At 42.9% G+C, this 27,993-nt stretch overlaps 2 protein-coding genes across 2 annotated transcripts; both read left to right on the top strand.

The window, feature by feature from the left end:
• The first annotated feature begins 1,850 nt into the window (after nucleotides 1–1,850).
• LOC134136414 (transcription factor SOX-17-like) lies at nucleotides 1,851–4,299 on the top strand. Its single transcript, XM_062568223.1, has 2 exons — nucleotides 1,851–2,217; nucleotides 2,350–4,299. Exons 1-2 carry the CDS (start codon nucleotides 1,920–1,922, stop codon nucleotides 3,252–3,254), a joined length of 1,203 nt encoding a protein of 400 aa, XP_062424207.1. The 5' UTR covers nucleotides 1,851–1,919; the 3' UTR covers nucleotides 3,255–4,299.
• A 6,914-nt stretch (nucleotides 4,300–11,213) lies between these two features.
• LOC134137426 (transcription factor SOX-17-like) lies at nucleotides 11,214–17,622 on the top strand. The gene is made up of 2 exons (XM_062570358.1): nucleotides 11,214–11,580; nucleotides 11,707–17,622. The coding sequence occupies exons 1-2, from the start codon at nucleotides 11,283–11,285 to the stop codon at nucleotides 12,609–12,611; spliced, it is 1,203 nt and encodes a 400-aa protein (XP_062426342.1). The 5' UTR covers nucleotides 11,214–11,282; the 3' UTR covers nucleotides 12,612–17,622.
• Nucleotides 17,623–27,993: the final 10,371 nt, after the last annotated feature.

Genomic DNA, 27,993 nt, shown 5'->3' with positions numbered 1-27,993 from the left:
CGAAGTGTGATTTAAAACGGTTGAAAAGGCACTTAATTCCTGCCAGGCGTTCCTCACTAGTATAACCGATTCTATGATGAGAGTTTGGCTTTGCAATCAGAATCTCTACTGCTGTATTTCTTTTACATTCAATTTTAAATGCATAATGCATTATAGGTTTGTAGAAACGATATTATTATAGAATAGTATGCAATTAGCGTACAGTTATATAGGTATATAAACATTATTTTCAGCTCCACTGATTTTTACAACTTCTGCCGTGAGAGGGGGAAAAAAAGGAAAGTACCGCACTTTGAATTGCTGTTTCTTGTTTTGTTGGAGGTAAGTGTGTGTTTAGACAGGGAAGAAAAGATGCTTTCTTTGCTTGGTTTTAGGCTGTTCCTAGTCTTTTGGTAATGCTTTCGAGTCCTTGCATAGAGATAAATGCCAGATAGCTTAAGTTTGGAAATATATCACTTCATTATAATGTAACAGACGAATAGGGAGAAAGAGCAGGAATGCAGAATTCTCTTGAGAATTCTCCAGAGACTAATAATCCTCAGAGTTAATCCTGTTCAAGTACAGTTCATCACCTCGTTCTTCTTTTTTAAAAAAATCTATTAGGCTGTCAAGTTTAAAGGAACAGGTTTTTTGTGTTGTACGAAACAGGAAATACAATGTTAGAATACATTAATGGTGATCCCGACTTAATTCCTTTCATTTCAGCGAGAATTCTTACAATATTGGTTTATTTGATTGAAGTGGTTGTCCAAACAAAGGTGTCCTTGACCAAATAAACCTCTTTGATCTTCAGTTTAAAGCTCAGCAGTTTCTCAAGTAAGCACTGATGCATTTAATAGTACCACATAACAATGCAAATATTAATCAGAGCACTTCTGAAAACGCTGTATTTTACATTAGTTCGTATGGCAAAATGAACATAAGTTGAGTTGAGTGATACCAAGGTAGAATTTGTGTTTATTGTAAGTGACAGACTTTTTACAAGTATCTGTTTATAGATACAGTTTATTTATTCAGGTAGCAGTTCTCTACTTCAAAAAAATCAGAGAAATCCTGAATATTTTTTCTGTGCACATAATGAACATAAAACCAAAGAAAAGTAATAGTAGGTACTCCAAAGCCCAGTTTGAATAATAACTAAGCGAGCATATGTTACATACATTTGCACCTTTGGCAAGTATCGAAGAACTTCATTACAAAGCAGGGAAAAGAATAGAACGTATTTAGTAAACTTTATACGGATTTGCAGTTCTACTTTACAATGACATTTGTGTGTTTCTCGGCTTTGTAAAGCAAGACACACTAAGGCTGTAGTAAAAAGTAGGAAATGGAAATGTGCGACGTAGTTAAAAACTTGGCTTATTCTTACCAAGTTACTTTGCACATCTCTCTACAAGAGAAATCCTTTGTTACCCTGGGGGCGACAGGCGGTATTTGGGTGCCGTCGGTAATAACATGTTCCTTCCGTCTCTTGTGCGTCTCTTCTGGTCAGTGTTGTCTCTCTGCCTGCCTGGGTCCGTAACGCATAGGTATCTGCACGACCGTACAGTACCGCTGACGTCCCCTGGGCCTGGGCCTGCTGTCAGTGCGAGAGCGGGGCTGGGGCCGGCCCGCTACAAACGGCGCCGCAGAAGGCACCGCCTGTCCCGCGGGGCGGCGGCAGCGGCGCCCGCGCCGGCGCCGCGACCTGCTCAGGTGCCGGCCGCGCCGGGAGGGGCCGCGGGGCCGCGCCGGGAGCCGCCGCCGGGAGCCGCCGCCGCCACCTTCCCGCGGCGCCGCCCCCGCGGCCCCATTGGCCGCGTCGCTGCTCAAATAGGGCTCGGCGCGGGCAGCGGCCGCAGTGCGCGGGGTCCCAGCGCCGAGCCCGTCCCGCGGCGCCGTGCGCAGCTCCCGGCGCGGCGCGGCGCGGGCGTCCCGAGATGAGCAGCCCCGATGCGGGCTATGCCAGCAGCGACGACCAAGCGCAGGGGCGGTGCGCGCTGCCCATCATGATGCCGGCCATGGGCCCCTGCCCCTGGGCAGAGTCGCTGAGCCCGCTGGGCGAGGCGAAGGTGAAGAGCGAGGCGGCGCCGTCGGGGGCGGCGGGCGGCCGGAGCAAGAGCGAGTCGCGCATCCGGCGGCCCATGAACGCCTTCATGGTGTGGGCGAAGGACGAGCGCAAGCGGCTGGCGCAGCAGAACCCGGACCTGCACAACGCCGAGCTCAGCAAGATGCTGGGTGAGCGCGGGCGCGGGGGCGGGCGCGGAGCACCGGGGCGGCGCGGGCCGGGAGGCGGCGGCGGCGGCGGCGGGCGCGGGAGCGCGGCGGGCCGTTCGGGCGGTGCCGCTCTGACGGTGCGTGTGGGCGCAGGTAAATCGTGGAAGGCGCTGTCGCTGGCGGAGAAGCGGCCGTTCGTGGAGGAGGCGGAGCGGCTGCGGGTGCAGCACATGCAGGACCACCCCAACTACAAGTACCGGCCGCGGCGGCGGAAGCAGGTGAAGCGCCTGAAGCGCGTGGAGAGCGGCTTCCTGCAGCACGGCCTGGCGGAGGCGGCGGCGCCGGCGCTGGGCAGCGAGGGCAGCGGCGGCGGCGGCGGCAGGATGTGCGTGGAGAGCCTGGCGCTGCCCTACGCCGAGCAGGGCTTCGCGGCGGGGCCGGGCGCGCTGGGGCCGGGCGCGGGCCACTACCGGGACTGTGCGCCGCTGGGCGCCGCCTTCGACGGCTACAGCCTGCCGACGCCGGACCCGTCGCCGCTGGACGCGGCGGAGAGCGAGGCGCCCTTCTTCGCGGCGGCGCTGCAGGAGGAGTGCGCGCTGGGGCCCTACAGCTACGCGCCGCACGCGGCGGCCGAGTACGCGCCGGCGGCGGCCGAGAGCCCGGCGGGCGGCGCGCTGCGGCGGCCCCTGGCGCCCGGCGAGCCCCTGGGCCTGCTGGGCTGCCAGGCGCCGCTGCACGCCTACTACGGGCACGTGTGCCAGCCGCCGGGCCCGGGGCGCCCGCTGCCGCCGCCGGCGGGCGGGCAGCCGTCGCCGCCGCCCGAGGCGGCGCAGTGCCGGGAGCCGCTGGAGCACTTGCCGCAGGACGAGCTGCTGGGCGAGGTGGACCGCACCGAGTTCGAGCAGTACCTGCACTTCGCCTGCAAGCCCGACCTGGGGCTGCCCTTCGCGGGCCACGACGCCGCGGGGCTGCCGGCGCCCGAGGGCGCGGCGCCCGTGTCGGCGGCCGTGTCGGACGCCAGCAGCGCCGTCTACTACTGCGGCTACCCCGACGTGTGAGGCCGGGCGGCGCGGCACGGCACGGCACGGACTGCCGGCGAAGCGCCCGACCCCGCTCCTATTTATGTAATTTATTTGAATCTTGAGAACTGACAGGGTATCAGTGACTTACTCGAGGTTTGAAAACGCGACCTACCGTCTTGTTTTCTGAGCAGTGCAGGTCGAGCCATCTCTGTCCTACAGCGACATGTAAAACTGTTCCTACTGTGGAATTTTTAAACGTTGATCTTAGCTATATACTTGGAATATAATTTCTGAGATCTTGTTAGAGATCCTTATGCTTTTGTAATCTTGTACAGAATGCTGGGTTTTTTATATGTTGGGTTTGTACAGACTAATTTTGCACTTTTACAAATAAAGGGAAAATAATAAAACTGGTTCGTGATATCCCCACATAGCAGTAGACATACAAAGGATGATATGTCTGTTTCAAGTCATTTTCCTGAAGTCCCTTTCATTAAGGGCTTTCACAACTAAGTGTATTTCTGTGGTCATAATCCCTTTCTCCTTCCACCTGTCTCTTTCAAATTTTGAACAAATTTTTGGTTGCTGGAAACTGTTTACTCAGGGTTACTCCAAAGTTTATTTTCTAAACTTTAATAAGTGACTTTTCAGAAGATTGATTGATAGGACTGAATTAAAAAGAATTAAACACTCTATTTTATTTGAAATGTGAAAAGAAGATAAGAAAACTCTGACTGAATTACATTAGGATTTGAGTATTTCAGTGCTTTCAGTGATCTTTTCAGTGGTATCCAATGTTTCCATGATCACATTAAGAATAATACTTTGCTCAAATGTCAGAATAAGTGCTAAATGAAGCAGCTCCCTGGACAGAATGTATTTCGTGTTTCAATGAATGCTTTCATTGCAGAGGAGTAGGAGATACCAAGTTTATTCTGTGGAAAATGATACCAGTGAATCAGGGTTCAAAGCTGATGAAGAATTCAGTCATGAACGTTCGAAGACCAGAGAACTACCACTGCTAGATTGCTGTAACATCAAATCACAATAATACATTAAAAACTACATTTTGGGGGAGAAATTCCTTTAAAAATTAATGTTGTACTCTTCCATTTTGACTATAGGTCGAAATACCTTTGTGACTGACAGGTATGTGCTTTGCCCTTAAACATCTGTGGGGGGAAGACTTTCATTTAAATGGTAGAACCGATTCAAGCTGCGAAGTGGGAGTGATGAATTCGTTGTGTTGAATCAGAGGGGAATAGGCATCTAGGTCGTTTACTTCCTAAGATAAAAGGAGCGCGCCAGAATCCTGGGGGGAGGGAGCAGAGGTGGAAGTGGCAGACCTGCCCAATGATTAACCTCCTCAGGAAGGGAAATTAGATCGGTTGCATTTTTAAATTACATTTAAATAGGCTTTTATTTTTATCGGTGGAAGATAAAATAGCATACACAGACCCAGATACAAGCTGGGCATGACCCAGTCAATGAGTTTCAGTCGTAGCATAAACAAGATATTTTAGCAAAAAGTGAATACGTAACTGCATACTATTAGCGAGTCTTGAATTAAATACGGTTAAATTCTTATTGTTCTGTAGAACAGTGTACCCTCTAGTTTATTAATCCTCCTGTTTTAGTTTTCAAATAGTCTTCAAGCTCCCACGGTACTTAGAACGCGCACGTACCACTCCCTGCACTCCTGTTCCCTCTCTGCGCGGGAGAAATGATATATTCGGTAATGACATACCTCAGAGCAAAGACGCGAGATGTCTTTGTGACACTATGCTGTGGAACAATTTTTATATATATTCTGTTGATGGTATGAGTATGTTGCGGTCTGTCCCATAGTATAGTGTATACAGTAAAATATCTGGAGCCTCACTGAGAAGGGTTCATTGGTGTTACGGGCTATTAATAGTAGTTTTATGACATTACTAAGCGTAGATAGACTAAATTGTGCATGAGAGATAGTGTTTTTGTGTTGGTTGAGGTTTCCTTCTATTATACAGATTTAACATCCAGGATTAAATTAAATTCGTTTTACCCTTTTCTTGCACGTTCATGACTTTCTGGAGGAAAATCATTTCTTTTAGGGGGGGGGGGAATAAATCATTATTATGCTTTTGGCAAGTTTGACCACAATCTCTTGTTATTTTTCAGTTCGTGCAGATTTTACTCCCATCCTCTCCCCTTCCGCCTGCCCCACCGCTCCAAACTCTAAAGCAATTGAAAGCTTACGCGAACTTTGAAAGTGTAGGCGAGTTCATAAAGTTTGAAAGATTTCTACTTACTATTTATAATAATACCTGGAATGGTTGTCAATGAATTGTGTTAAATAAATATATAGATTTTGGAAGAAGGGTTAACTAGCGGAACAGTCCTGTACCAAACAGTGTACGGTACAAATGTATTTGCAATTCAAATGTCCAATTACCATTCTCAATAATTCATGATATGCAAATCTCACATTTAACCTTCATCTAGAGATTTTGATTACTGAAATACAAGAAATACTGTTTTTCTGGTGTGCATCTCGAGCAGGGGTGTAGCTTTTCCTTCTTTTCTTCCTGTGAGTGAGCACTGTCTGAACCTTCTCTAAAATGGATTGGGCCAATATACTCAGGGGAAAATTTTCTAAAACCCTATCCAGGTCCCATTTCCGAGGCAACTTGTCAGATTATAACTGTTATACCCCAAAGCTGACCTATAGCCCTTGTGAAAACTTCAAGCCCTCTTCACATCTCGTGAGTACCTGTGAAAACCAACTGTTCAGAAAGGAGCCCACAATGGAGCTATTTTTCTTTTGCAGTGGTTATTCTAAAAGTCTAGAGTGATTCTGGCGGTCGAGCCCTGCAAGCCCTTGGTGTGGAGGCTGTGGCGATAGCTGTAAAATATTTGCAACACATCAAGGTGCCTTAATGCATCTTCACTCTGCCATCCCGTCAGACTCGAGATCTGCTACTACCATTATGTTCCTGACAGGTTACATGTATTAAATGTCTCCTTGAAAATCTTACCTACTCTTTTCTTAGTGGTCATGGTTTATTCTATACCAAAAAAATATGTGTTTTTTGGGCAGTGTCACGTTTTTAATGGTTTAAACGCCATAAAGAGGAAAGGGGAAAGCGTAGGAGCTTGGAAAAGGGGAGATTTTGCAATATTAAATATTTCATTTTATCTACTACAGTGTAGGGCAGCCGTGTAGGCGGATGTGCCACTGCTCTCTAACTTTACCCCAAAAATCCAGTCTCCAGTTAAACAAGAGTGTTAGCAAGGCAGCTCTTTCGGGGCAGTTACCGCAGTGACGCTGGATGCTCTGTACAGCTTCCTGAGGCTGCTTTCATGCAAAAGGTATTCAGCCCTCCTGCCACCTCCCTTACGAATAAGCTGATTTATCGTGTTTCAGATGGTCCTTGATCCTGGTTATTCCTAACATAGTCAGCGCCCTTACACAGTGGTCGCACTGGAGTCGTAGGAGCTTTCTTCTTTTTGTGCTGTTTCTGTAGCCATTTAAGTAAATGTATAATAGAAAAGTAAGTAGGTCTAGCCTAGACAGAAAAAGGTTTCGCATAGAGAAGGTTGCCTTTGTAATAGACCGAGGTGTTGAATTTAAACAAACAAGTTAAAAAAAAAAAAAAAAAAAAAAAAAAAAAAGAAGTTTAAGGCTTGTCTGTACAAGACAGATGATGAGGAAAAGGACAGGAGCAAAAAAAAAAAAAAAAAAAGATCACAAGATCACAATCGCTATTCGAGAGAGTAACTAGAACTGGAAATATCAGGAAACAATAGTCTTGTGCTCTGAAAAACAACATTAACTCATTGGTTTTTTTCTCCGTTTCTGATAGCTATATGCTTTTCAAGTTGTGCAAGCTCCTAGCACAGAAAAAGAGTAATCCGCAGAAGAAATTAGCATGGAAATCTGCTGCAGATTTTCTTCCTGTAGATAGATTTTATTTATTTATATGACATCTGTGTTCTTATTTTGGAATACATACATTCCCTTCTCTGCCCCTCCAGTTTGCATTACCTGGCCGTATAAAAGTCCCACTTTTAGCATATCTACATGGGAAACTACTGGGAAGTACAGCAAGCCACACAGGAAGGGATAATTATATTATCACATTATATATGTGATCCTCGAGCAAGTTTATATACACAGTTCCACTGCACTGGTGTAAACAGCAGGGGAAGACCTAGCGTAGGCGACACCGACAGGTCGTTTGCAACTTTGTGACAAGTCTAAATGAACGCAGCACGGTGCCGAAATGGCCGCTGGCGCCGGGGAGGCCTGTGCAGGGTCCGCGGGGTTGCGGTAACCTGCCGGTGGGTCCTGTCCGGCCTCCCCCGCGGCTCTCCGCGCGGGGGCCCGAGGGCTCTGCCTGCCACCCGGCACGGCCTGCTGTTTCTGGCCCGTGAGGAGTCCTGCCTATGGGATCGAGGCCTGACAGAGAGTCTAAAAGCCTCAGTTCCTCGAAAAGCCTCAGGGCTTTAATTTTCGTTGAGACCTGACGTCAAATTTAGTTGTAATTGTCCAGCTATTCAGCGCAGATATTTCCTCACGTTTTTACTTAGATGTTAGCATGCACGAGGGTCTGACTGTGGCTGACTATCTGCGTTGCTGCACCGAGTAACTTTTAAGTATGGGCAGGACTTTAGAACCCACTACTTACATGTCTGTGTATGCTTAACGTTAAACAGAGAATTACTGTGTTGACTAATTAAATGCTTACAAGATTGGACCTTAAATCACCCTATTTCAGTTTCCCATCTGTAAAATGAGAATGCTTTTTCTCACCTTCTGTGTGTTTGAAATGAGGCTCTCTTTAAACATAGTAAATATCTTTGTATCTAACGCAGTTACTGCACTGGTCAGTCAGGGCTTCTAGGAGACTGATACTTCTTGATACAACTTGAGTTTACCTACTCCGGCCTGAATGATTTACTCGGGAACTCACATGAGGCCCGTGGCATAAGCAAGAGTTCAATTAAAATCTTTTGAATTTTGGCCCAGAGCAAAACCATCCATATATTTCTCCTCGTTTCTGGTGCTAGGTGAATGATTTATCTTTGGATCTGCTGAATCTACTTTTGGTTTTATTCATTGGCTTGGGGAAAAAAACAAACAATAGACAAACAAACAAAACCACCCCCAAACCCTCAAACCACAAACCTTCCGAAAAAAATAAAATGGTTGTTTGCGGGAACAAGCAGTTCCTAGACTGCGAAATGACAGGCTGTGAACGCCCTGACAGTCATGCAAGTTAAAGAGAAGTTATTTGTTTCGTCTGTCTGGTCAAAGAACTGTGTACAGCCATCTGGTCCCCGTTGCTGTCAACAGTAATTGATGACTTATTCTCACTCGGGACCTCAGTTCAAGGGTCGTGCTACTCTATAGGCACTTTCGGCGACCCAAGACTGGAGACTGTATATAATTGTATGTTCATAGTATAGGACTTCTGAAACTTACTTTATTTTATTTATTTATTATTTTTTTGAGGAGACAGTTTGTGATGTATTTGCCACCGCTCCCAATATCTTTTTTTATATTATTTTTGTTGTTCTTAATTTCTATTTTTCGCGATCGGAAATTGTTAGTACTCAGTGAAGCTGCTCATGGTGATGATGTTCGGTCTTCGCCGTGTACCGATTTACAGCTGCTTTATGAGATAAAGCCCTGTTGACTAATGCTGTCAAGTTTTTTACGAGCTGCGTGGTGTGAATGAGTTACGTGGTGTGACCGCAGCTCGCCGAAAGGTACTCCAGCTCTGTAGCTCCAGCGACGGTCTGACTCGTCTGATCTGTTGCTCGTCTCTTCCTCCTGAGCAGCACGTTCATGAGCCGCTGAGCTCCAACCCAAATATTTTGCAGCGCTCCGTGCAGCATGCGGGCGCTCCGGAGAGGGGCAGCCGACGCCGTTCCGGGTGTGACCTCGGCTGGCTGCGCGGCACCGCCGCGACCCGCTGCCCCTCGCTGCTGCCGCCTCCCGCCCGCTGTCCTCCCGGCGGCGCCGCGGCCGCTCCGGGCCGCTGCCAGCTCGTCCCGCTGCCCGGCCGCCCCTCCGCGACTGGAGCCGTCGCAGCAGCACGGACCCCGGGCACGGCGACTCGGGAAGGTGCAAGAGCACGGTCAAACCGGGGAAACGAGAGGATCCCACTGCAGACATAGGAGAAGAGTAGCGTAATCCGGCTCCAGACTCATCTACTCATCCCACTGAAAGTTTGCAAAGTTGCAGAATAGACTTCCTCCCCTATCCTTGAGGATGAGCACATTTTCTTTAAAGACCTACTCCTCTTCACAACAGGGAAGGGGACGGCTACGTATCTTTCTGTTTGGGGGAAATAGGGGAAATGAGAAGTGTGTATTTAAAGAATACACTTTCTCCCCTCCCCCCAAAATAGCTAAAGTGGCGAAGTTACTCTTTCCTAAAGTTCAAGGGCTTTTAATATAAACACATTCAGCTAATTTCTGTGTGAATGGATTTCGATAACATCTGTCAAACTTAAAATGACATCATTATCATTAAATGACCACTGGCCTTCCTCATTCCTCGGGTGTGTATTCCAACCCCAGACCCTTTCCTTTCCAGCAGACATTTGTAGTCTTTCTTCAGGTTCATAGCTACATATTTCATATGGAAGATTAACGACTAAATATTTCATTTAAATGTCGCTCTTTGTAAAGAATTACACACTTTTTTTAAATTATTAACTTCAAATGAAACATAGACGTATATGGCAAGAAGTTGTAAGATGCCTTAAATAATCCCCGTATTTGTCAAGAAAAGAAAGTCAATCCCTCTACAGCATGAGTATTTTGGGGAAATGCTCACATCCTCGGTACCCGACCGGAGCATTTTGATGCTCCCGCCAAGTAATACATACATGGAACATGTACATACATACATACAGTGCAGGTGGTAGCACCATCCAGAGAGCTCTGTCGTCCTGCCGAGGTATCAGGCGCAGAAAAGTTGACAGAATAACTGTTCATTGCAGGAAAAAAGGCGTCGTTCCTAACTGCTCGGTTAATTGAACTAGCCAAAGCCGATTCCCTACTTCTTTATTTTCCCTTTCTTTCTTTCTTTCCTTCTTTTTCTTTTCTCTCTCCTCCCCCCTTTTTTGTAGCTGCCTACTGTTTTTGTATAAATAAGAACGTCATGTCTAAAGGCATGGATATTTGCAGGTTGGGTGGTTATGCTAGGTAACAAAATGGCACAACAAATGCACTCCAAGCCAAGCCCAGGGCTGCAGATCGCTCGGTTGTTCTTTTATGCGCAAAATACACTTCTGATGCATTAGGATGTATCTCTTTATGTGCATTCATTCTGCATGAAATTGATACAGTAATAGAATACCTTCCGACGTACTGAAAAACAGGGTTATTGGTACGACTGAAAATACGAGCAAATACTAGAAAGCTCAAAGGGAAGAATTGTAGCACAGTGGAGAGGGCTCCATGTATCAGGAGCACCCTGACAATCGTGGAAGTCGGAGAGTAATAAAAATAATTCACAAAACAACGAGGCCCTTTTAGAAAATAATAATTTTGGAAAGCGAAGAGTGTTGTCTTCACTGCGTTTCCACATCTATGTACGCTGATACATCTGAACATGACGCGCTTTAACAAAATTGATCTGCTAAGGTGGATCACAGAGGAAGGGGAAGGGCAAGCCGTGATCCCGGGATCACCAGGGTCAGCGGCAGCCACGTGAGAAGGAATTTTTCCTTCTGAATCGCACTACGCCGCCGCGCTGTCACCACGGGGCCGCTTCTCGTGCGGGACAGGTCGGAGTCGCGGGGCGGCGGCAGCGGCGCCCGCGCCGGCGCCGCGACCTGCTCAGGTGCCGGCCGCGCCGGGAGGGGCCGCGGGGCCGCGCCGGGAGCCGCCGCCGGGAGCCGCCGCCGCCACCTTCCCGCGGCGCCGCCCCCGCGGCCCCATTGGCCGCGTCGCTGCTCAAATAGGGCTCGGCGCGGGCAGCGGCCGCAGTGCGCGGGGTCCCAGCGCCGAGCCCGTCCCGCGGCGCCGTGCGCAGCTCCCGGCGCGGCGCGGCGCGGGCGTCCCGAGATGAGCAGCCCCGATGCGGGCTATGCCAGCAGCGACGACCAAGCGCAGGGGCGGTGCGCGCTGCCCATCATGATGCCGGCCATGGGCCCCTGCCCCTGGGCAGAGTCGCTGAGCCCGCTGGGCGAGGCGAAGGTGAAGAGCGAGGCGGCGCCGTCGGGGGCGGCGGGCGGCCGGAGCAAGAGCGAGTCGCGCATCCGGCGGCCCATGAACGCCTTCATGGTGTGGGCGAAGGACGAGCGCAAGCGGCTGGCGCAGCAGAACCCGGACCTGCACAACGCCGAGCTCAGCAAGATGCTGGGTGAGCGCGGGCGCGGGGGCGGGCGCGGAGCACCGGGGCGGCGCGGGCCGGGAGGCGGCGGCGGCGGGCGCGGGAGCGCGGCGGGCCGTTCGGGCGGTGCCGCTCTGACGGTGCGTGTGGGCGCAGGTAAATCGTGGAAGGCGCTGTCGCTGGCGGAGAAGCGGCCGTTCGTGGAGGAGGCGGAGCGGCTGCGGGTGCAGCACATGCAGGACCACCCCAACTACAAGTACCGGCCGCGGCGGCGGAAGCAGGTGAAGCGCCTGAAGCGCGTGGAGAGCGGCTTCCTGCAGCACGGCCTGGCGGAGGCGGCGGCGCCGGCGCTGGGCAGCGAGGGCAGCGGCGGCGGCGGCGGCAGGATGTGCGTGGAGAGCCTGGCGCTGCCCTACGCCGAGCAGGGCTTCGCGGCGGGGCCGGGCGCGCTGGGGCCGGGCGCGGGCCACTACCGGGACTGTGCGCCGCTGGGCGCCGCCTTCGACGGCTACAGCCTGCCGACGCCGGACCCGTCGCCGCTGGACGCGGCGGAGAGCGAGGCGCCCTTCTTCGCGGCGGCGCTGCAGGAGGAGTGCGCGCTGGGGCCCTACAGCTACGCGCCGCACGCGGCGGCCGAGTACGCGCCGGCGGCGGCCGAGAGCCCGGCGGGCGGCGCGCTGCGGCGGCCCCTGGCGCCCGGCGAGCCCCTGGGCCTGCTGGGCTGCCAGGCGCCGCTGCACGCCTACTACGGGCACGTGTGCCAGCCGCCGGGCCCGGGGCGCCCGCTGCCGCCGCCGGCGGGCGGGCAGCCGTCGCCGCCGCCCGAGGCGGCGCAGTGCCGGGAGCCGCTGGAGCACTTGCCGCAGGACGAGCTGCTGGGCGAGGTGGACCGCACCGAGTTCGAGCAGTACCTGCACTTCGCCTGCAAGCCCGACCTGGGGCTGCCCTTCGCGGGCCACGACGCCGCGGGGCTGCCGGCGCCCGAGGGCGCGGCGCCCGTGTCGGCGGCCGTGTCGGACGCCAGCAGCGCCGTCTACTACTGCGGCTACCCCGACGTGTGAGGCCGGGCGGCGCGGCACGGCACGGCACGGCACGGCACGGACTGCCGGCGAAGCGCCCGGCCCCGCTCCTATTTATGTAATTTATTTGAATCTTCTCTGGGGAGTTTCGCCAGCCTCTTCTGGGCGGAAGTATGGCGATATCGTACAGATAAAAAGCGTGTGTTTTAAACTGTTCTTCACCTGATGTGCCAAGAAGTTTACACTATTTTCCGTCGATGCCAAATATTATCACACTTGCAAATCAGCACCATTACTTATCTGCCCTGAACCCGTTTTTACTAGATGTTTTTTAACTATACAGTATGCATCCCCTTTTATATTCCAGGTAAATAAATTGATGTTCAGTTGTTCCTGTCATGTTTTTGTGTTCAAATGGGTCCTTTAGAGTGACTAATATAATATCCATCGTGCTTTACTTGCAGTAAGGTGAACACGGCTCGTGTGACATTTTCCTTCTCATAATATTGATCATAAAGAAGTAAAACAGTGTCCAAGACCAAAGAAGTTTGTTCCTGGTACAGCTGTTCCTGTTACATAGCTGGAGGACTAGACCTGTGCTGTTGTCTCTTCGAGCAGAAAACACATGACTGTTCCTAGTAGTGTTCTGAGTGTGTTTTTCTTTATAGTCTCGAGATGGCTATTAGAATTTGTAACTGTCATTAATGTACTAGGGAAAAACCTCTTCCCCTGAAACTATGACATCTCTAAGAGGAAAATCTAGATATGTTTGCAAATCTACTTTTAAAGTGTGTCTGGAAGCCCATCAGGTTTGGATACTGATAGGCTTGAACATGACTTCTCTTTATCTGCCAATTTCTGTTCGAATGGAAAAACTTGCAGTGATCTACCAACTATATTGGTATTGTAATTTACTAATTAATCTACCTTCAAGTAGGTTTAAGCTATTCTCTCTCATGGGGTTCAGGCATCTGCCAGTAAGGAGAGAAAAAACAGAATATGTTGCCCAAGAGCTCATCTCTCATCTATGGAGTTTTGCTCTCCATAAGCTGCCAGTAATGATTAGGCATTAAAGCAGAAGCCTTTCTAATGTGTGTTCAGTCGTACTGCTCTGTGCAAGTTCTGCCAGCATAAGAATGCCTAGATTTGCGTTGTAATGCTACCTCCTAAGCGTAAAGCTAAGTGACACTACTGACAACTATCTGCCATTTGAAATGTAGAGCATTTTAAAATATTTTAATTAGCAAATGACAATTCAAATGTGATATAAATGCCATTCATAATACAAATATTTATTTGTACAAGTACTTTTATCTTGCACTGTAATCTTAGACTACTGGGCTGCAGATGAAGAAATCCAGCAAAAATTCGTGTTGCATAGTCTGTATTCTGTTTTCTTTGAAGTTAATATAACAAGCATTTTCTGAACGTTACATACACAGAGCCAATTGCAATATTTTTAAACAAATATTCCAGTAGAAGCATACTTGAGCAGATTGTGTTTCATCTGTTAATTCAAAAGGTGTAATTTAATTTAGATCAAAGTAAATACTAATTATATCCAGAACTTCGACAGAGTTGGGTTTTCATTAATTTCAGTGAAATTTAACAGTGTGTGCATCTAATATTGGCACAATTCACTTCAGGTCATAGTTGCCTGAAATTATTGTTAGGTAATTTTTCTGAAGTTTACAATGAGAAAAGTGCAAAGGCCAGTGTCAGGTTTCTTATATCAAGGATGTATACACAAGGTGAGAAATAGGAGTTGGTATATGTACATGTTCTTAGAATAATATATACAGTCTTATTTTAATATGATGTATGTCTGGAAAGAAAAATTGAATGTACTACAATTACAGGCAGATATAAATTTACTAACAGTGAGATGCTTGTAGTTGAAAGGATCAGATTATTGCAGCGTTGTCCCTCCAAGACAACCAGCCCCGGTGATGGTCACCACGGTAGTCATTCTCTTTCAGTGAGAGACTGCTGAAACTATAGGAGCTGCTGTTGCTCATGCCCTTGCAAAAATGTGGTTAATTAAAAGGAAAAGATTAGCAAAGACCCAGGTACTAGATGTTTACACTCTGAATAGACATGTAGGTATGTTGAAATAATACAAATTTTGTTTGTATTACTTTCTTTTCTTGTAGCAATTTGTTACAGATATCCCAAGACTCATTTATTTTTCTATAATACTGTGGTTTTATAGCGACTAGTATGTAACTGGACTAAGTTGTATGATTTTAAGATCATATGTTTATGTTCCTTTTTGAAACATTAGCAGTTTTCCTTGTGCTTGAACACCCCACACGTTCCTATGCTGTTTATATGTCCTCTTTCAATTCTCAAACCACCAAGTGTCTTCCTTTTGTCTGAATTGTACCCATATTTGGTCCATTTCTGTAATTCATTTTTTTTAAAAAAAACTTCTCAATTCCTGCTGTTGGTTTCCCACTCTCTTTATCCTTATCCTACTCCTTGGTATCTCATGATTCTTCTCCTGCCCCAACCATGTCCTCTTTCCCACCTTATTATGTCCCCTCATCTTGTATTTCCTCCTTTACCTTTTCCTCCCGCTGCTGTTAGCCCATGAGCTAGCTCCAGCTTCATGAGCTTCTTCTCTTGTCCCCCTGTGTCTCATTGCTTTGCGCAGTGCTCCTCATCACTCTTAAGCCACCTGCTTGACCTGATTCTGCTGATGGATGATTGAGAGCTGTATCTACAGCCTGGCAAAGAAAATTTGTCTATGCTTAGTGTGGTTGATAGCAACAGTTGCTAGAATTCAAGAGTAACAATAGTAGAGAAAACTATTCTTTTCAGTGCCTGTGTACCTGGGACAAAGTATGCTCGTGAAGTCTCTTCAGAGTATTTTGCTGCCTGGTTTAACATAATTGTAGCACAACTTTTCTTTCCAAAAAAAGTTTAAAATCTGGGCAACCTTTATTAGGGGACAATGGAAGTCATGTCTCTGAGGTGATGCCTATCTCAGGCTAAATATTAAAACCATACAGTAAAATATAGGGCTCAACAAAAGGATTCTAATATTGAGTTAATATGGTTGAAAGAATGTATTTTCTCTAGCCTAAATTTCAGAAGTGTCTGACTAGTTTTAGCTGAACCTTCTGTAATAATTGAGAGCCGTCTAGACCTAGCTGTCTCGCATGGAAAATATCTGGTCCAAAAATGTCACGGTAGGAAGCTGACTTCCAGTTCTTGAAATGGAAAGTTGGAGGTGACCCTAACTGCAGGGAGCACTATCTGTGCCGTGATCAGCATCAGCTGAGTACAGTAGTTGTGAATTTGGCTGTCTACTTGAGACTAGCACTGATTTAAGAACTGCTAGCATAATTTAACTACTATATTGGTTCAGGTATAAGACATTTTCTTTTCAAAAATTCTTATGTAAAGAAAATCCGGTTTGTCCTGTATTCGTGTACGAAACTGAGCATGTTCTCAATAATGTAGTCTGGTTAAGAGTTACATAGGCAACCAAAACGACGAGAGATGTATGCTCTGGTTGCTTAGCTAGTCTGCAGAGCTGCCTGACTCCTTGTTCAGTGGCTGGGGCTGGCGTGTGCAGCACCTCCTCTGACACCGAAGTCCAAGCGTGGGCGGTGGGGGCTAACGTACAATTCCTGGCCGGGTTCATTGTGAATTTCCCGTAGCTGCTGCAGGATGAGCTCATGTGCAGATATGTGTTGGCCATATCAGCCTCTGGTGGTTCTCACTGTCCCAATTAACTCAGGTTATCAGACCACGTTTCTGGAACTCTTACAGGGACTGCTTTTTCTTCTGTCAAGGTAAAACAAGGGTCATCATATATTCAAGGCCACCATATCTTCAATTTGATATGGTAAGTTTGAAAGCTCAGTGTGGGTGTTCTCAAATGTTTTAACAGTATGTATCAAATTATTTTATTTTGAATACCCGTTTTATTTTATTTTGCTTTGTTTTGTTTATTTTGTTTTAATTATATTCTTTAGATCCTAAGGAAGCTACACTCTTTTGATTAAATTAGTTTCCGTATCACCGTAGTGAAACTGGTATTGTCCCCTTTACAGATATTCTTAAAAATACTGGCTTACTAAAGATCTTAGTAATTCTTAAATGAGTATGGATGTTCAGACAAGATAAATATATTAAGCGTTTTAGGAACCAGTATATTTATGGATGTATATAGAATGATTACTAAATTAATCTAAGTTGATATATACCTTTTAAAATAGGTTTAAGGGTCTGTCTGGATTACAGATTGCACTACAAAGTAGAGAAGCTTGAGCTAGTTAATGTAGTGGAAACAATTTAACTGCAGCAACATAAATGGCTAATTTATACTTCCTGTCAGGGTAAATTATGAATAAGCACCTTGGCTAATCTCAGTGTTTTAAAAACATATATTTAATTAAATGGGTTCATGATTGTGTAGAGACAGGGGATTTCTGACCAGATGTATTCCTGTTCGTGGCAGGCCTTCCTACTGAAAAACAGGTAGCACATAATAACGTACACTCCTTATTTCTTCTGTTTTTTCTGGGTTTTGAGATTTTAAACATTAAATCTGCATTACATTCTGATGTACTCCTGTGAATTTGAGATTAAATGAAGGTCTAAACTGTCAATTTTAGAAGTAATTAAAGTGTTAATGTACATTATTATAGATCATCTATATAATGTCTTCCATTTAAAGGTGCCACAGCTCGTCGAACATAAATGAGATAAATTTCAAAGTAGACTTTTGAGAAGAAGGAAGTAAAACAATCAGAGTTTATGGTCTCTGCCTCCTGACACAGATAAAATGGAGACACAAATCCAGATATCATGGTTTCTTTAGTAAAAAGAATCTCAAAATGAATATCACCAGGAAAAATACAGAAAATTGTCATGGACAGGTAGAAATGCCATTTGAGATGTTCATAAAATTTAAATGCTTATTATTCTGAAACTTTTAAAATCTCCTTGAATTTCACAATGAAGTCAGTTTTAAATTTCTGTTTTCAGATTATCTCAGAACACTTCGTATAGGAATGTATTTCACCTACAATGTCAATAAAGAGCAAAATAAAAATGTCTGAGATATTGGGGTTCTGTTGTTATAGATCTCTCCTTTCACTATTAAATAATACATTTATATATCATAGCTGTACTGTGATACAAAATAATTTCTTATACCTGACATAGAAAAATGGTGAAATAAGATTTCAGAAACAAAGTTGTCATAGTTAAAATAAAATTTCACCAGGTAGCTGTTTAAAGCAGGATTCTAGCATCCTCCACGTTTTTTAATGGACAACAATTCCAGAGAAAATCAATTTCCATCCCTTGGCTTATCAGAGAGAAAACTTGTTTCATGGAGTATTCCGTGGAGTTATCAGGGGAATATAGTTATTGTTCACTTAGAGGGTGGCAGCTCCATTTACCAATAGAGAATATATTTAGGTACCGGCAATCTTGGGTTCTTTCCAAGGCATTGTGGAATTACTTTACAGCGTCTGATTTACTTTAAAGCTTCTTGTTATTGCAGTTTAGAAGCGAAATTTATCCTGCACACATCCTGTTTAAAGCAAAATTTTCTCCTCTGTTGAACAAAGATAAAGAATATTAGAATATGTTTTTGCAGCTAAAGTTTGTATCTCAGTTAACTGGAAAGGTTAAGCAATATTTGTGAATCTGTGAACTTGGATTGATTGGTACAACACAAATTCGGGTTTCAAATGCACATATTAGTTAACTTGCTGGGAAACAGTCTAAGACGTAGTCAAGTTATGTAGTCATGATTTGGTTTCATGCTTTGAATGTTTAATTGAAGAATATCATTTCTATAAAAGTTACTGTGAGCTAGACTACATGTATTTCCTTGATTACATGCATATTTTTTCTTTCAAGATGTTAGTTTTTGATAATTTTGCTTATGTAGAATCAACAGTAAAATCAGTGAGTGGTTTCCATGAGCAAGGCAAAGCAGATGTGGCCTCAGACGATTGCAACATATCAATTTGGATACCTTTGAATTGGCTATACAGTTCACTGTGTCTGAAAGTGTAACACTACAAAAATATTAATATCGACCTAAGAACTTTGATTCACAATGTCCTGGGCATGCTTTAAAAAGAATGGACTTAATTCACCATTGATTTGGAAAACAGCAGCTGTTCTGTATCAACACCCGTTCTTGATGAGTGGAGTACAATAAAGTCATCCAGTTAAAGCTGTAGTGAGCTACTTAATGCATGGAAAACAAGCTAGAAATTGTCAAGATACAAGCCCTATCACTTCTACATTCAGCTGAAATTCCCTGTGTTGTTTTAGTACAAATATTTTTGGAAAGAAGAATGAGAAAAACGCATGCGAAGATGAGGCAAAAAAATAGGAGTTCTGTTCTCTCCTTCCCAAATAGGTCAGAGCAATGCCTGGGGGAATAAGCTGCTGTTTTATATGAACTCATATATAGTCTGGAAATCTCCACAGAAGAAGGGAAAATAACAATATTCTATAGCCATAAATTGAAATATTTATAAGAGATCTTCTACTCTTCAGCTTTTGCTTGGTGTCCTGCAAGGATTCTCAGAGGGGTGGGTGAGTTTCAACCTCATGACACAAGTTCTTTGGGAATTTAATTTCCAATTGCAGCACATAAAGCATTTCTCGCTAATTTACCAACAATGGTAGCATCACCTACACTCTGTGTTGTCAGAGTGGGAGATAACTATCTCAATCCAGATGAGCTGAATAGGTTGGTAAATTTATGTAAGTAAGTTTATGTAGTCATTTATACCCTGTCCTATACATTCTTTTCTGCAGTCACTTACAGCATTTTTTTGTTAGAAGAATGGGCTTTGTCTTTCAAAACTCAAATTTCCTCCAGATTATTCATCCAGTTTATTCTGATTTCCAGATCAGACACTTTTCCAGACTATCTGCCACTCAATGAAACACTTTTAAAAGTTTTAGAGCCCTGGAAAGATGTATACAAACAACAGAATCTTGCACATCAACTGCATCAAGCTCAGAGTACCTCTACAAAATTAGGCTTCACTTTTACGGCAGAGAAGGAGACACTCGGTTTGAAAATCTTGTGTCACAGCTTTGACTTGAGTGACAAATCTGAACTTGCAGTTCCATGAACATTTTTCATGATGACAAAACCAACATTGATCTGAGTTAAATTATTTATTTTGTTTTTAATCCAGCTTTGCTCTGAGAACAGTGCTTAGGGAACCACAGTTAGAGAGGCTTGTCTGCTATGAGTTTATGTCAGCACTGAGAACTTTGTTTGTGGCTAGTAGTAGACAAACCTAAAACTTCAGGTGGCTTTCAACATGCCAGTATTGACCAAACAGGTGGAGAAGGGTCTGGCTTTACACAGTGCTTCCCTCTGGTTATAATGCCAATGCAGCAGCACTGCAACACTGCACAGCGTTTCGCACTTCTTCCAGAGTGTAAATTACTTTTGCAAATTTGACTTCAAAGTTTGTTCCTCTTAAAAATGTAGAGCAGAGTTCACAACTCATCTCTTTTTTTTTTTTTCCCAAAACAAATGTGGTAAGAAAAAAATCAAATATGTGAGATAGAGCCTGAATAACTCCTATTCCTGATCATGCATCACACAAAAAATGTAGTTATATTTATGCAAACTTCTGTGCTGTGTTCAGGGGAGGTCTTACCATGGAACATGACCACTAGATGGCCCAGAAAGTATAAATAACATTCGATAACTAATCGTAGCATAATCTTAATTTCTATAATTCATCCAAAATTTGCCATGTTTTGTTTGTAGTCTGTGTTCAGCAGCAGAAAGAAAATAATTTGCCTGTATTTACAGATAATTCTCTAAGTTTTAGCAGAATTTGAAAGATCTGATGTGACACATTGAATATTATTTCTTTTGACAGGCAACAAAAATCCTTTAGGGCTAAATTGGATATGAATATTCTTGCGTTCCAAACAACTTTAATGCTTCTTCCAGTCAGGATGGATGAGCTATTTGCCTTGATTCAATGTACCTCAGGTAATTCAGAGTGGTTGCCTACTGCTACCAAACTCTACCCCCTGTTAATAGTTTAGTCAATATGGGCTTAGTGCTGTAGCGCAGCTGACTACTGCGGTAACACAACCTAGCATGTTCAGGCTTGTTCTGTTGGCTGACAACCTTGACACCATTGTGCTATTTCCTCTATTTGTATAACAATCCCTGGCTACAGTATATATCCTTGGGCAAGAACTTCCATTTTACTGTTCCCAAACGGCCTTCATATAATTTGCTGTGTGTGCATGACCTGAATATTGCAGAAATAACCGCACTGATCTTAAACATGAGAAGGGAAGCTTGTTAAACACGCAGCAGCTCTTCCTGATCCAGAAGTCAATACACTTACTGTGCTTTAGTTTGGATTTACATAATACATAGCTTTTCATCTTACATGACGCTATAACACTACTGCTAAGAATTTATTTTGTGCACCAAGAAATGTGCTTTCATCCGCTTTGTTTATGATCTGCTGATGGCAAGTGTGGCTGGCCATATGTTTAAGATTAGATTTTTCCCTTAAATGAAATATTGGAGATTCCCTGAATTCCTTCTGCAGTGAAACCCACAGTTTCCCACCTCTCCTTGTGAGCAGCCTGGGAACTGAGCAGCCACATCAGTCTCCACTTCCTTGGGGAAAGTTTGCTGCTTCCGTCATTGCTTCCTGTTTCTTGCATTGCTAACTTAGCCATTCTCTACCTTCTGAAAATGTTGCCCGTAAGGAGCAAATATTTCATTTTGCTTCGGATTTTTGAGTGTCATAACAAGAATATTACTCATCTCTGTAACAGTGGTGCTGCCATTACTGGCGCCTCTTTTTTTGGTTAGAGTCTGGAATGTGATGTTGATGATCTGTAACCACAAAAAATGCCTTTTCATGAAGTTATTAGAGAAGCTTTTTAAACTTACAAAATCCTCTCTGTCAATTTAATATTTTTTTTCTATCGTTATTTGTCTAAAATAAAAGTGAATAGAATTTCCCATCAGACCTTCTATCAAGTGTAACATTACATTGCTGTTCCATATAGATAAGCATAACAAACTGACTTAATAAGCAAAGATGTGTAGCGGTATGTACTAATCCTTTCAGATACTGTTACACTTTCAGCTTAATCAAGAATCTTACAATATTCTATCCATTATTGTTCATTGTTTAGAGAATCTTTTGCTCAGTTAAGTGACAACAGGTGGTAATAACTGAGCATTTCACAATTTTTAACATTTCTTAACTAGCAGGCATTAAGATTGTCTTTAACTTTGTCTTTTAATTTACCGCAGCGATATGGGCATAGTTTATGCCCATGTTTTTGTACAATTAGTAATTGCTCTTGTGCTACATTCTTATATGTACTTCTCAACCTGAGAAGTATTCTTTCAAGGTTTTCAATGTATTCTTTATCAGCACATTTCATAACTCTTAATACCTTCCAAATAATACTATGGTTACCAGAGAGTCTAACGCCATTTGAGATGTACTAGGGTGTTCAAGACAATAACTTGGAGCTGACGGATTACAGTATAGGACCTACTGAAGCCCTGCATCCTTCTGAAGCAGCAGTTAGGTCTTGATTGAGGTTGTCTTTGGTATGGAGAATTGCTGCAAGTTTGTACAATCCCAGTCAGCAAAATTAGTGACATTAAATAAATGTTTCAGTTAAATTAAGTTAAAATTACAAAATCCCTGCTGAAATTTTGCCTGCCTGTGCTCTTTTTGCTGATTGCACCATTATCTCCTGAGCCTCAAAAGCTGAACTAAGAATGGTCCTAAATCAATGCTTTTAAAAGAACAGATTACTCCATACAAATTTCTTTTAATATGATTTTATATGCTCCATTACACACGTATCATTAGATTCATTGGTGTTTTTGCCTAGTTCCTGACTAATATTCACTTACTCCGACTTCTTCTAGAAAGGGGTAGGAAGCTGTCCCAATGGAGTAACAGGGCATATCCAGAATATATAGATCCCAAATCTGAATACACAATAAAAAAAGTCATGCTGGGGATGTGCTAAGACCAAGATGCAATATAGCTAGGGTAGTACTTCATATTCTGGCATTGCTTATAGAGTCTAAGTAGCTATTTTTGGAGTTGAGTTCATCACAGCCCTGAAGTGTTCTTGAGTTACACTTGGGAGTGAATCTCAGCATTTAAGTCGAATAAAAGCACTAGTTGCTGCTGCTGCTTCTTCAGTTATCTCAAAGCCCTTACTTGAAATGACTCCAGTTTGTAGATTGTCTGGAAATACTCCAAGCTTTTCTTTGTGCCAAGTGATGAATAACAATAACAGCATTATGATGTCCCATATAAACATGCCATATTAGCTTAACTCTTCTTATTTCCTAAATTAGACCTTCAGTAATATGCAGGAATTCTCATTTTCTTTTCCAGTGTCTGTAACCTGTATGAATTCTCATGATTCACTCTTAAGTAAGAGAAACTAACTGATCTGCAAAATTTACTTCTGTTATCCTTGATAGCAGGAAAGCAAACAGTGTCAGTTTTAACTATGATTACTACATCTTGGAAAGGTCATTTTTCCCCTCTTTCAGCAAAAGCAAGGAGACCATTCTCTGAAACAGTGAGTTGTATTTATAGGTTCTTAAATACAAAACGTTGAGGAAGGTTAACAGAACAGCTAATACAAAAAATAACAGTAGTTAACAACTGGAGGAAAATGGTTCAAGTAGGAAAGTAATTTTTTGCTGTATTGGGTCTTTACATCACTAGTTTAATATTTGCAAGTGTAGCTAGATTTTCAAAAATATTGGTTATATGATCTGCAATTTTATAAAAATCATAATATTGGAACTACTGGAAAATCTAAAAAAAATCAGAGGTAACTTAGTGGAAGTAATCACAACATTTTAGTTCACAATCCCAAAGGACTGGAAAAGGACAAACATAGTATTTTTCTTAAGAAAAGCCTGAAAGGATGATTTGGAAAACTGCAAATTATTTGGCCTAATGCTCATAACCAGAAAGATATTAAAACAAAAAATTAACAACACATTACAAATAGTGATGGATTAAAAAATTGAGAGAAAACATAGAGATTTTTAAACAACAAATTTCGTCAAATCAGCCTGATTTTCTACTTTAGCAGAGTAAGTGGCTGAATGTTCTAGGGAGAAGCAGTAGATATCTCTTAATGATGGTAGAGCTTCTGGTATTCTTATATGTTAATTTCTCTTAAATTAAGAAAATATGGTCCAGATTAAATTACAGTCCAAGAATAGTTATCAGTCCCTTTGCTTATAAATTGCAAATATATTTTAGATTGAATCCTTATATAGGCTATTTTTTATTTTGCATTTTAATAATGAGTTAAATGATGGAATATGGACTACATTTACAACATTTCCAGATTTTTTCAAACTGGAAAGGGCTGCAAACTTTATAAAGACCAAAATTAAAAGCAAAAATGATCCTAGTAAATTGGAGAAATAGCCTGAGATGAACAAGATGAAATTTAATTAAGAAAAGCACAAATACAGTTTAATAAATGCACAAAACCAAGGAAATGAATAAGTGACTTTATGAATACTGTTAAAAAAGAGGAGAGGGAGCATCTTAAAGCTACATTGTGGTATGAACAAAGTTATTTATTTAACATAATACTATGGATTAGAAATGATTAAGTCAGAACAGTCTGAGCAGTTGCTGTTCCTTAGTGGGGAGTTACTACACCCCAGGTGACACATGATCACTGGTTGCAGGTACATTACTAGTCCACTGCATTGTAAAGTAAAATACAATAGATGAATCTCTTTCCTTTCTCTTCTCATTCTGAGTAATCTGGTTCAACAAAGTTGCTGTGAAAAAGCATAGGTCATTTTGACACACCAGAAGAGAATATATGAGACTCAGTTAATTGTCTGCCTATATAAAGCAGCTGTGAGACCTCAGTACTGTGTCTGTGTTTACCTGCCACACTTGACAAAAAGTATAGAGAAACTAGTAGATGTCCAGAGGTCTGGAAACATGATCTGTGAGTAAATATTGAATATTGAAAATATTGAAGGAGTTAATTTTGTTTCTTTATAAAAGAGGAAATTAAGTCATGATACTGGTTTCAAGATGTAAAATGTTACAGAAAGGATGGTGATCAATTCTTCTCCTTGGCCACAAGGCAAAATGATTTGTCTCAGTTTATTTCCTCCTCCAACATAAATAAAGTATCATAAATATAGAAAAGCAATTTAGTGGTGTTTTTCAATGCTAATGGAATTCTACTAACATGTAAGCAATTGCTTTCACAATATAAAACATGATGAATGTGAGCAGTATTTCGGAGATTGTTGTATTATACATTGATATATTTCTTGTCAACAGAACAGCATGAAGTTCTTGCAATGTGTTAATGTTGGGGCATGACAGGCAGAGCTGCTCTGTTTCTGTTGCACTTGTTTTCTCTGCTGGATCCCAGTAGTGAGGGACCAGTTAGCAAGAGACTCTATACAAAAAGAGAATGGAGCAAGCTACTGCATCTAGACATCTCCTGGGGACACTTCCCCTTCAGCTCCTCCCAGACACTTCCCCATAACCCAGCAGTGCCACATACAACTCTGCCTGCTTTTTGCACCCTCCTGCTATATTAATCCCAATACTCAGCCCTTCCGGACATCTTCCACATTTCATCCATCCATCTGCTTCAGTAACCTCGCACACTCTTCTCTGTCCCAAGAACAGCTGTGCAGGGGTGGGTAACCACCCGTGATGGTGTTTGAGAATGTACGGCATGGTTCATGGGATGATGTGTGATTTTATGGAAATTAGTTAAATAGTGCACATAGAATTTCTCATGGAGACTCACATGCTGCTGAGTCGTTATCATCTCTTCCTGCAACATACACTCCATATGAATCAGTTTTATATTTATACTTTCATTTTATATTAATATTTTCATTAGTGTGATAAAGATATACATTCTAGGCCAAACCTTGTCCTTAGAGAAACTGAACTCACCCATTTCTGTGATGTGAGGCCAGAAAGCTAAGATCTTCTACTACATGGTTATTTTTACAGATTTAAAGTGACAATTTGTCTAAAACAAAGATCAGGCTCATTTATTCATATGACCCTGTACAGCCAGTGGGAAATTGTCTGAACAAAATTGGCTTGGCTTCTATATTTTACTCATATAAGGTGACTAATTGTCTCAAGATTATCATCTGCATTGTAGTAGAGGAAAACCAAATGACAGCCCCACATGAAGTACTGTATAATCAAACACAATATAACAGTCCCTCCCTCAAAAAGATTGCAATTAAGAGACCAGCCATAACAGATGACTGGAATAAGCCTGTGAACCAAAGTCAGAGGTTGAGGTGAAGGGAGAAGAATACTCAATTCATAAGTAGTCAGGAGCAGTTATGATAACTTGGAATCATTTCGGGAGCAAAACTAAAGATCACAAGAGTTTTCTGTGTGCAGTACAGTGGAAGGGAATGTGCATGTATACATATAAAAAAAGAAAAACAATCTTTTATATTTTTTTCTCTCTACAGCCTGCCTGGAAAATGTATTGGGTAATTATATTCCATGGTTTAATCCCTATTAAAAGAATTACTTGGTACCACTGTTAGCTGTCAGTCTCTTGCACAACTATAAGCTAATACTAATCACTCTTTATAGACTTACTAGTAAGTCCCTTATTAGTAAGGTGTAAGATATTGAATGGAAGAGGGTATGTCCTCTGTGGCTATGGGACCACTGGAGTAACAGTTCTTTACATTCTTTACAGAAAAAAATAAATTAGTGAGTTAAGGGAAAAAATATGATGGTACTAGAACTGTTTTCTACTGCTGATAATGCCTGTCTAGAGTGGACCCTTTTTTCGACTCATGTACCTCCATGTGTACATTCAGCTGTCATGTTTAGTGAATAGAGTCGTTTATTATAAGTCAGTCGATGTAGTGTATGTTGAAGCCACAGACATTGGCCTTGTTTGATACAGTGTGAATCATAGTTATTATGCTGGCAGCAATGGATAGAAAGCAAATGGCATATCTGGTCTATCTATTCTGGCAGATGTTTATAACGCTTCATGTTCACAAGCAGAATATGTGAGTACCTACTCTTTTTTTGGGGAGATAGTGTATGCTTACTTGAAATGAAACATTCCTGCTTTGAGAAACACAGCTCTGAAACCACAGGGTCATCTACAAGCTTAAGAAATTTTAGCTGCGGAGTATTTTGAGATATGAGAAACAGCCTGGAAAAGCTGGACTTGGGCTGTGCAAACTCTTCCCAGATAATCAAGGTAATTGCATTGCCATGAACACAGCTAATCCTAAAGGTACACACACACCTGATAACCTATGTGCACCTCAGACTAGGAAAGAGGATCTTACTTAATTGGTGAGAAAATAAAAGAAAACATTATTGGCTTGTCTCAAGATTTACTGGTTGTTTTCACAACTAAAAGCTCTATTTTTGTTGATTTTAACCTTTCACATCATCAGGTTATCATGTTATGTTCCTAGTTGCCAGCTTTGCTTTAGTACATTGCAGTAGTGGGCAAATCTCTAAATCAAACAAGGTAGTTGTTTCATCCTGGAAAAACCTACAAAATAATCCACAGGCAGTCAAAATGGAATATGTAAGTCTGCAGACAGTGTTTGCCACAGGAGTACACCTTCTTAAGAGTAATTCAGATATTTTAGTTTGGATTAATTTAGTGGTTTTCATCATAGATTTGTTCCCAAAAATGTGATGAGATCATGTAAAGTTTTATGTAATGCAGATTTCTTTAGCTGGAAACCTGGCTTTATAATAATTGTCTCCTTCTTTCATTTGAACCAAACTAAACCAAAATATTTTCTTTCTTTTCTCTTGAAGCTCCTTTTTTTTCTTTTTTTTGTTTTTTTTTCCCCTTTTTTTAAAAACAGCATTAAGGTATTTTCTGGAAATAAGAGTTTCTTAAATTTTACATAAAGCAGATATTAAATACTTGATTCTTTTACTAAAGAGTTTTACTAAAAACTAAGCTTTGAGTTAAAGCTTATTAATAAGAAAACTGAAAATAAAGGTTCTATACATTTCAGATACTCATGGTTGCATTTATGCCGTGTATATGTGGAAATGTGTGTGTCTGATTAATGTTTTTTGAAAGTGAACGCTTGGTCTTTTGAAAGTAAGGCATTAAATTAATTCACTTACACTAACAATTGCTAGTCAGCTTTGAAATCTTTGGCCTGTGTACAGCTGCCCTCACATGCACACACACACTGCATTACAGTACCTTGTATTTAAAGGGACTTACAATGCTTGTAGTGGAATGACTCTGAGTTTAACAAAATTAGTTTTGCATTATTTGAAATACAGTAAATGCAAATGCTTGCCTTGTAGCATATATTGATTTATTTTCCTTTACCTATATGACCGACATTCTT

This window comes from Rhea pennata, chromosome 2 (genome assembly GCF_028389875.1).
Source record: "Rhea pennata isolate bPtePen1 chromosome 2, bPtePen1.pri, whole genome shotgun sequence".
In the NCBI taxonomy this organism is placed as follows: Eukaryota; Metazoa; Chordata; class Aves; order Rheiformes; family Rheidae; genus Rhea; species Rhea pennata.
This window is presented reverse-complemented; position numbering and strand designations above follow the sequence as displayed.

Excerpts from the sequence above, each read along its gene's own strand:
- LOC134136414 (XM_062568223.1), top strand. The coding sequence starts at position 1,920 with ATGAGCAGCCCCGATGCGGGCTATGCCAGCAGCGACGACCAAGCGCAG. Across the intron at positions 2,218-2,349 it reads CGAGCTCAGCAAGATGCTGG|GTAAATCGTGGAAGGCGCTG; the intron begins GTGAGCGCGGGC and ends GTGTGGGCGCAG.
- LOC134137426 (XM_062570358.1), top strand. The coding sequence starts at position 11,283 with ATGAGCAGCCCCGATGCGGGCTATGCCAGCAGCGACGACCAAGCGCAG. Across the intron at positions 11,581-11,706 it reads CGAGCTCAGCAAGATGCTGG|GTAAATCGTGGAAGGCGCTG; the intron begins GTGAGCGCGGGC and ends GTGTGGGCGCAG.